Raw genomic sequence first — 10183 nt, forward strand, 5'->3', positions numbered from 1 at the left:
GGTCCATTGTATAATTAGGACGCAGGGGTTGCGGTAAGATTGCCCGGAGTAAATCTTTGTAATGGCTTTTCTTTTTTGCGATAATCTCTGTAATTGCAACAGCTTAGCAGATATAGTTTCGTATGTAGCACGGCCCAATTAAAAATTGCCATGCTTGCGGGCAGCACTCAGGTGCTGTATAGAGCCCAAGTAATCGATTTTGTGGCCATCCGATACCAGATCAACGGATTTGGTACTTTCTTCAACCTCTAGACACCTACCACCCACACCCAGCCCGCCGCCCCTGCGAGCCACCACCCGGCTCGGCCGGCTAGAGTTCATCGGATCGTGGAGTTCTGGCGAATAGCTGGCCGAGCCACGCCCCCCCCCCCGGCGACTCCAACCACCGTCGTCACCATCTTGGCCCCCGCCCGACTACCCTCCCCCGCCACCACAGCCCGGCTGGCCTGCCTCACCCCGAACCTCCTCTAAGGCCGCCGAAGTGGCGAGCCCCCCAACCTAGAACCCTAACCTCGCCGGAGTCGAGGAAGGAGATTCTCCGCCGGATTTCAGAGAGAGAGAAGGAGAAGAGAAGCCAAAGAAAATTGAGTGCTCGAGTGGAGTATAGATTAACACTTTTTTTAAAGATAGTGTCTTGCACATTTCACATTAAGATAGAATAAGCGAAAGGGCCTATAGCTAATGATTACAAGAGCATCATTAGCACCCGAAAGTCCTGGATTCAACTCCTGGTGGGAGCGAATTTTCTAGAATTTATCGGCATTATGCTTTCAGTGGGATGCAACGTTCCCGTCGACAGCGAGGTGCCTGTGGTGACTTCGTCAATCTCGAGGATTTGCCGTCCCAGTCTTCGGAGATGCTCATAGGGGTAGGGTTAGCGTGCGTGTGTTCATAGGGGTTAGCGTGCGTACGTTGTGAGTGGCTACGTTATACTGAGTAATTCGCAAAAGAAAAAAAAGATAGAATAAAGTTTGAATTAGTTTTTCTTCTTTGTTGCCGCCCTGCTTCCGGTACTCCGTAACGCATATTTTAATTAGTCCCGTGGTTTTGTAAGCGAATTAGCTAGCTCTACGATGCTGTACGAGAATTAGCTCTATGATGATGTATTTCTGTAGTCACATTTAGAACGTTACATCCGTCAACTTTAATACTATAATAAAGTGGTCTTTATGAAAACAAAAATTCACGATGCCGTTGGGCAAGGTTTGGACATACCCGCACGTTCCCCTACCCACATCCATAAGTTAATTGTCCAATCATTATCCTACCCATTTTAAATTGTCCATACCCAACGGGTAATGGATAAATTTACTGGATATGGTCCATATGGATAATGGGCATATAAATGCAGAGGATATCACCAAACAGACAACGTGGCCAGCTACAAGCAGTGAATTCGAAACAATAAGGAGAAGGGGACCATTATCACTAACACTGGAGACTGATTACTAACAAATTCTGATAATTCTGATAATACAATGATCTTAGAAAATAAAATAATCAGGAAATCAAAGAGACTCCTGTCAATATACACCTTCATAGGGATGATAACAACAGACTAAGATCGCTGGGGAAATAACTACAAGGGGACACTGGCAGATGTAAAACAGGACATCCTGAAATGTACAATCATAATATGAGCATTGACCAATCCTTTGATCCCATTAATAGAGTACACGATAACATAAAAATAAGTTTGTACTCTGTTCCACACCACCAGCAAAGCACTTAGAGACCTGCAAATCTTTATGGGAACCTTGTCCTGCTCCTACAACAAAACAAATGAAGTTGGAACTTAATAACCTTGATTGCAATAAGCATAAGCATTACAAAAATATACTAGTCTTAAAAGTACAACAATACCTATTGTAGCTATCATTGTACTGAAATGTCATCAAAATAAGAAAAGCAAAGTAATGCCATGCAATACTGCGAGTAGGGTAAACATGAAAGCCTACCTTAATCGTCATCATTTTGATCTTCTTGACTTTTTGTTGGTAGAGTTGATTCAGAAGTAGGTACGTCACCTTCAACACCCCTAGGCTCCGATGTTTGAAATCAAAAAAAATATTAGGGAGCCTATATATAAGTAACAAGAATAGTTTTTAGTACAAATATGCACCTGGTATGCGACCCTTGAGCCAATCATGTGAACACATTATAGCCTCAATTGTTTCCGGGAGCAGGTTACAGCGATAGTCATCAAGTATCCGCTTAGCGGAACTGAAAATTGACTCAAAGGCCACGGTTGAAAGTGGAACACTCAATACATCACGAGCCATCCGAGAAATGATTGGATATTTTGGGCCATTAACCCTCCACCAAGCCAGAATATCAAAAGAACAATTACCAATTCCAGGAGAGGATGGGTCTTCAAGATAGATCTCCAACTCTGATTTACTATGATGACTTGAATTGCTCTCATATATAAAATTCTCTAGTCCCAATCTGATTGCAAACAAACTAGATGATGACTGTGTTGAACTAGGTATTGCTGCCTCAAGATTCCTTGATGAGTTACCATCTGATGATGCTTGGGAGGGTTGACTTGCATATTCATTAAACAACTCAAGGAATGATTTTCTTGCAGATTCAATTCTCAGATCAGCCACAAATGGATCATAAAGCAATTTATAGTAGTACTCAATGGATTTCATTTTGTAGCGGGAGTCAAGAATTATTGCAATTTCTAATAATTTATTTGCAATGTCCCAATATTTCTCAAACTTATCCACCATTGGTACAGCCATCGATGCAACAAATGTGTCAACATTGAACTGCCACTCACGGAGGAGAAGATAAATTCCACAAAAATCATTAAAGTACAGACTTAAAGTGGGATATTTTGTACCTGAAACTCTTTTTGTAACCTCATAAAAGACCTTCAGGCAATCTGCTACACACTGAATATGCTGCCAGTCCTCCTTCGAAGGTAAGAACTTGTATGAGCTATCGCATTCATGCAATCTATCAAAAGCATCACGGAATTTCATAGCTCTTTGAAGCATAAGAAAAGTAGAATTCCATCTAGTTGGGACATCAGCTTTGAGATGAGGTTTATGCATGCAGTGAAATTGAAGTGATTGCATTTGAAGTATAAGAAAAAGAATCCTTACTTGAGGTTGACACCTTCAGAGCATAAGCTAGTTGAGCTATTTTCCCTCTCTTCTGTGTTGTCCGAGCTTCCAACAATCCCATGAGCTTCCATTTAGCTACTATATATAAAATTTAATTAGCCATTAAGCAAAATCTTCTCAAAACCACCAGTAAGCAACATGTGGGTATCCTGAAGAAACATTAGTGTTTTAGATGAGGTTTATGCATGCAGAAGAACTCCTGGAGTTAATGGGGGGAAACTTATAGCAAAGGTTAAGGAAACAATTATGTAGGGATTTAAAGAAGTTTAAAGTGACCTGCTGGGTAACTTTCTAGAATTATTTTCAAGATGGGCACTTCTAGATCTTTTCTCACGAGTAAGGTAACTGACTTGAGAATAAACAGTATACAGAATTTCAGACTAAACAAATATGTCCAGAATTTCAGACTAGACAATGTAAGTCGATCTTGTACAGTCAAATTTCAGAAGGCACCTAATCGATGAAGTAGTTAAACATAAATAATAAAAGTACATATTCCCAAAGAAAGAGAAGACGGATAATCTAACACCTTGCTAAGTTAGGAAATTCCAATTCGAACCACATGAGAGGGGACTCAAATAGGGAGCTAAATGGAAAGGAAACTGTACAGTACCTAAGAACATAAGATTGAAAATGTACCACATAAACTTACTTGCATGTACTGAGAGTTTAGTTAGGAGGACAATGCTTTGAAAGTCTGTGGGTAACTTCAAAGTATAATATCAACTAAGCCAGATTTAAAGAACTTGTGATGATCAGATCAGGGATATTCACATCAGCAATTCAACAAGATGCTAATTCAAGGTCAATCTAGAAGCAGTAATTGCATGTGCTGAACTGCTGATAAACTTTTAGGCTCAACTATAGTGTTTATGAACACTTCCAGCCAATGTTCGCATAAATCCTCAATCCTAGTAACCCATGCAACTAAACGAGAGTTAAGAGGACAGCTATTTTTGCCATAATCAATAACTATATGATCAGTCAGACGCTAAATCTTTAGAAGCCAAAAATAATGCAGATAATCACCATCATACTCAGCCAAGGAAAAATAAACATGAATCACTAGAGGGAAAAAGAACTGACAGAATGAAGCGATAAAAAGAGCAATAACAGCAACCGATGGAAGGATTTGGTTAAGAGAAAGAAACAGGCATAATGCTTTAATATGGTTAGAGCATAACCTCAGAAAAAGCACATGCACGGACAATGTGCTTGTGTTCGAAGGAGTGGAGCACATGGCCTGTTAGTGCATCCCAAATTTTTCTGAAAGAAAGAGATATAATCAACAACCTATTCCCAAAAATCACAACTCCTATTTTGAAAAGAGTAACTATGCAGCGAGGAAGAAATTAGAGAGCACTTGCTCGTACCTGCTACTAGGACAAGAAGCACAACTCCTATTTTGAATCTGGATAGATCGAGATCCAAACCATTTGCTGTCCTGACGGAAATTGAATCAGGATCTGAAGAATCGAGAATCAGTATTGGATGGGGAAAGAAGGTGGAAGCAAACAAAAACACGAGGAAGAGATGAGGAGTCTGTACCGGTGGCGATTGAGGATCGGACGACGGTGCTAGCTTTGCAGGTCTCCTCAGCAATGCCCTCAAGGACCAGCCCTTGGCAGCCACGGGAGAAGCCTCGCAAGGTCACCCGCCGCGGCGGCCTGCGGCCGGGATCAGCAACAGCCTCACAGATTGGCCCTTGGCAGCGACGGGAGAAGCGGTCTCACAAGGACCCCGCAGCGGCGGCGGCGGCGGCCTGTGGCCGAGATCCCTCCCAGCCTAGAGTTTGGGTAATGGGTAAGGATGGGTAACTACAATATTATCCTCCCCATACCCTCTCACAGATGGGTATATCCATCCCCTACCCGTTTGTGGTGGATGTGGATTTGGGCAACGGATTTAGATATCCAGCTGCCACTATGCCAGAATCTCTCATTAGAGACGCGGAAAAACACACATCAGAGACCAAAAATACTAGCGTCACCAAATTTTCGTCACCGATGTGTTCACATCGGTGACGTAGATTTCTCGCGTCACCGATGATCCCTCGTTGGTGACGCGTTTTTGCAAAACGCGTCACCAATGAGGGGTCATTGGTGACACCTTTTTCTAGAACTCGTCACCAATGTGGGGCTATTGGTGACATAGTTTGACAAAATGCGTCACCAATGATGAATTGAAAAAACAAAAAAAATATCAATAGTACATTTTTCTCCATTATATATACGCAGTAGTAGATTCACTCACCTATGCACATCACAGTTTTCTCTCTGATCACATATACATGCAAAATAGCAATCATCAACAATTATCATATATACATATGTGCATCCTATGATTCACTTACAAATTGAAATTACATGGGACTACGAACCAAAATACACATTTGGAAAGCACAAGTTGCTAAGAGCTGCAAACTGGTAGTGCTATATTTAAGTCTACTTGTACCAGGAGTCTCAGAAGTGGCATCCTCCACCTTCAACTTTGAACCCGTGCCCTACAATATCCATGTACAAGTTCAAAAGTTAGCAACCAATTGTACCAGCCCCATCGAGATTCACTTACATCTGTGCATCTTAAGAGAGATTCACTATAAATATTGCTCTACTCAATATTTTTGTGTGTTAGACAACGAATTAAGAGAGAACTCTCTCATGCTCAAAGCCTCAGACATCCCAAACAGACCAATATAAACCAGTTGCATTGCTACTTCAAGTAATCAGGAAGGTGTCACAACATTTGTCGGTTTATTACTCCATAGAAGCTAGCGAGGTAGGAGTAGCACTAGGATTTGCCTAAATAAATATTTAAATAGCATGAGCAATAGTAGTTGTCTACAATTTTGTTTGATCATAATTTTCTTTCCATGAACTTTTCTTTATCTGAGGAATAACCCAAACATTCAACAGGGAACATCTTACAACAAGGTTTAGCCAACTAAAGAGAACCTATGAAGTAGAGAGTATAAACTATAAAGCTAATTCAGTGGTTCACCTGTGCTGCGCTCCAAAATTCAGTTCACATGATAAACTACAGATTCAGAAAAGCCATCCGAAGTGTTTAGCCCTTCTTTGCTTGATAAAGAAATGTAACTCCCTGGGTGGCATCCAATGGATACATAAGTTAGAAACACAAATTTGGTGTATACAAATGCAACTGCTTTACTCTTGAGCACTGTAGAAAGGACCAATCCAGCACCACGCAGATAAATACTTATAATTCGTAGATATTATACAACACACAATTTGAACGTAACAGAGTTCAAGTGGGATACAAAGATAACAAGATAAGAGTACTAAGCAGCTAGTTCATTGGCTTGGCGTGGTAGTTAATACAGCATGCATTGGAATATCATTGATGTAGTCCAGATCATCGACAGGGCAAACATAACTGCAAGATATGTGCAAGGTCATCATGGGGACAAGAAGGCTTCCATGGCAGGACATACATACGATCCACAAGACAAGAGAATTGATCGGACATGCACACTAGGTAAACACAAAAAAGCGTTATGAAAGTAATCTGCATCACATGCAAACAAGCATCACTCGTGGCACTAAGGAAACAGGTCCCACTGAGCAATAATACACAAATCAACGGAGGGAGCAACATAACCACTTTTGGAAAGAATAGTCATCAATTAGCGATCATTCTAACCTACCTCTTCTGGTTGAATAATAATGAGTAAAACCTGTTCCAACAGAGCCAAGAAGCAGCTTTCCTGAATAAGACACAATAGAATTTCATCAGAGAGCAACAATAACAAACTCATCAGTCCATGCATATAAAATAGGCAAAAATGCCTCCCTGTACAAAGTAAGGGGTTGAAAAACAAACAAAAGCTAGTTAGGCAAAGGGTCCACTTCTTTCATTTTTTTGTCGTGGCAACAGTCCAGGAAGCAAAAGAGATATAGTGCTTGCTTAACATGACTGAGCCACCAGTCAATTCAAGAACCTCCAATTTATTCATAATCCCACTTTAGTAAGGGAAAAAACAGACGACACTTAGAAGAAATGTCAACACACACACACACACAAGTGCACAGTTATAACAGAGCACATTGTTCAGAGTTGATGTAGATATTCAATAAAATGTATAGGTGAAGTCCCAGGTTCTCCTAATAGCACAATATGCAGTGTGGATGGATTCAAGAAAACACAGTAGGCGGCCAGAGCATATTCATACCCAACAAGCAATGCTATCATACAAGAAGTTCAGGGCATCATAAAGCAATGCAATCATTGAACCCTACACATAATTATGATAAAGTCCAGGATATGTAAGTGAAATTGCAAGGCAGTGGGAACTCACCAAGCGAAGCCAACTGTTGCATCTCCCCAGAGCCGGGAGGGCCGTCCCCGGCCATGTTTCTCTGATGGTGCACCAGAGCCTAAACCCCCTAGTTTTGTTTCTTGAAAAATGTACTTAGTTAAGTGCATACACTAATTCACCAAACCAACAAATGTGGGATGAAAAATGCAGACCTGGCAGAGCCTTAAATTACATCAGGATCAGGGCATAATGACAAATGAAATTCAAAGTTGGCAAACTTCATCACCTCTGCATATATTAATATGTCCATGTAAGCCTGCAATATTAGATATAGTGCAGTCCAGTGTCAGTAAACTGTGTTATGATCTTGGACTCCTTTCAGTGAATTGCACTGCTTAACAATTGCACTTCAACTACCTAATATTTTGTAAGTTACATGCTCAGTGTTGCTGCTCTGCTTATGAATAATATAAAATTAAATATGAAGTTCTGATTTCGTTTACTTCATTTGAAGGAAAATAGAACTCTAAGTTACGCAATTATGCTCTCTCAAGCAATACATCGAACAGGAAATGTGCAATGCTAGTAAGGCTGCCAAGCAAGGGTCAGTCCTGTAATAGACACACCCAATTTCCTCCCCATCATTCCACTCAGAGCACAACTCACCGTGGAGGGTGGAGGAGCTTAACGTGGGGGTCGTTGAGGAGCGCGCCATCTTAGAACAACTCGATGGTGTCGCCATGGTGGAGCAGCTCACCGCCTGGAAGGCCGACGCCATGGAGCCACATGGCAACCGAAGCCCTTGCGCTGATTTGGCTGTTGGGAGTCCTGCGACGCGGCCGCCTGCCGGCAAGCCCGTCGGCGGCAGGAACAAATCCAGAGCATATCCGGTGAGGGAGGACCAGATGAGGGAGGAGGGCGGCGGGCAAAAATCTGTGGCCGCGCAACTAGCAAAATTGACGAGACAGGGGGATGAAGGGAACTCAGTCGTCCTCGAACATGAACCGCCGCTGCACCGCGTCCATCCCCGCGTCGGCTCGGAGGGGCGAGCAGACGAGCGAGGGCGGCGCTCGCTGGCCGCGGGGCTGGAACGAGCGAGGGAGGGGGGTGCCCTGGCCGAGCAGAGCCCTCGGCGCGGCCGCCCCGGCTGGCCCCTCGCGACGTGCGAGGGCGGCGCTGGCTGGCCAGCGGCGGGAGTCAGGAGCGGGAGTCGGATCCGCACGGAGGGGGCGAGGAAGGGGCGGGAGACGGCGGCCCTCGCTGGCCGGCGGCGGCGGCGCCCGGCTAGGGTTCCGGGGTCCGCACGGACTCGAGGACCAGAGGGGGGCGAGCGAATGTGTGGGTTCGGACGTGAGACTCCGCACGGGAAGGGCGGACCTGAGATCCAACTCCAGCGAATTCAAGGGGAGGCATCGGCGGCGGCGGTGGCGGTGGGGAGACGGAGACGGAGGCGGCGGCAGGGCGAGAGAGAGAGAAGAGGGTGTGAGATTGATGGACATGGACGGCAGAGGACTTCATAAAAAGTTCGGGTCCAGCAGACCCGATATGGATGACGCGTTCATCGGAGACGCGATGCACAGCACAACCCGCGCCACACAGGTGGAGTCCATCATGGGAGACGCGTATTGCTAAAATCACGTCGCCTTTTATGCAATTATCGATGCTGTTGATTTCCAATACGCGACCGATTGTTAAGATCCGTTTTGGTGACGCGTCTCCGATTACCCCCGATATAGGTGACGTGTTTTGAGATTCCTCAGCTGTAATATACATAGGTGACGCGGATAGTTCGGATGGGTCACCAAAAGTTTTTTGGTGACGCGGTTCAAATCAGCGTCGCCTAATATGGTGTCATTTTTGTGCGATTCTGGCATAGTGGGCAACGTGAACAAAAATTGAGTATATGCAATCCAAGGATTTTATTAAAACCATTTTATTATCACGGATTTTTAACCTAACTAACAATCAAGGTAAGCAGCAGCAGCTGCCATAACCGCCAGGCCCTGTGGCGCAGGTCACACCACGAACATATCCCTGCGACTTGCACCAGTTTTTGCAAGCTGGAATTTTGCACCATCGTGTTTGTTGGCATGCTGCAAAGTAGTGCAAAACAGTATACCAATTAGATACAACCATCCAAACTCAAAGTAAGAATATGCAGGGTTACACTAAGACGTACGTGCATCCGCTCGCGCAGGACAAGATGACAAGGCGACCACCATAGCCATGACGACGACGGCTACTGTGAGCAGAGCCCTTGTATCCTTGCTTTTGATAACAGCCATGACAATGAATCAAGATGTGGCTACCCTCCTACTTTAGATGATGTCGAGTGTTTTTCTTTAGGATTGGTGATATTGAGTTGAACGGGACGATCGATAGCTGTGCTTATATAGAGAGAAAGGAGGCTGAAATGAAACAATTTATACAGGAATTAATTGTTTTCAATGAAAGCAGTTATAGCAAAAATTTATGACCAGATTAATGGAATTGCATCTTTTTATCATATTAAAATAAAAGGCTAAATATATAAGGACAGAATTAATCGAATTGTTTCTTTTTTTTAATTTTAAAATGTGCTCCTCGGTCCCGAATTCGGGATGGAGGTAGTAAGACATATCTATAAGTCATCAAATTAATCAAAATTGTACCATTTCATTTAGCCTTACAAGGTTGGCTTACTTTTTTTTAATACAAGGTCGCCTTTATCGGAACCATCAATTCGCTTATTTTTACTTGTAATTAGGTTACTTGTTGAGTCGGCTTA

At 43.3% G+C, this 10183-nt stretch overlaps 1 protein-coding gene across 10 annotated transcripts; it reads right to left on the reverse strand.

Moving 5' to 3' along the window:
• Nucleotides 1–1422: 1422 nt before the first annotated feature.
• LOC120655730 (zinc finger BED domain-containing protein RICESLEEPER 1-like) lies at nt 1423–8880 on the reverse strand. Of its 10 annotated transcripts, none has more exons than XM_039933698.1 (12): nt 8083–8876; nt 7456–7732; nt 6805–6864; nt 6138–6239; nt 4686–5640; nt 4511–4603; nt 4322–4403; nt 3117–3215; nt 2123–2967; nt 1959–2038; nt 1703–1762; nt 1423–1616 (listed from the first exon to the last, which is right to left on the reverse strand). In XM_039933698.1, exons 8-12 carry the CDS (start codon nt 3206–3208, stop codon nt 1524–1526), a joined length of 1170 nt encoding a protein of 389 aa, XP_039789632.1. In that variant the 5' UTR covers nt 3209–3215; nt 4322–4403; nt 4511–4603; nt 4686–5640; nt 6138–6239; nt 6805–6864; nt 7456–7732; nt 8083–8876; the 3' UTR covers nt 1423–1523. The 10 variants fall into 10 exon arrangements, 8 of the variants coding, with proteins under 8 accessions (XP_039789632.1, XP_039789631.1, XP_039789629.1 ...); XM_039933697.1 differs by having other exon boundaries at nt 1703–1768; nt 8083–8874; XM_039933695.1 differs by having other exon boundaries at nt 1423–1768; nt 7456–7628; nt 7703–7732; nt 8083–8873.
• Between the last annotated feature and the right edge of the window lie 1303 nt (nt 8881–10183).

Source organism: Panicum virgatum, chromosome 1N, assembly GCF_016808335.1.
Source record: "Panicum virgatum strain AP13 chromosome 1N, P.virgatum_v5, whole genome shotgun sequence".
Taxonomy (NCBI): Eukaryota; Viridiplantae; Streptophyta; class Magnoliopsida; order Poales; family Poaceae; genus Panicum; species Panicum virgatum.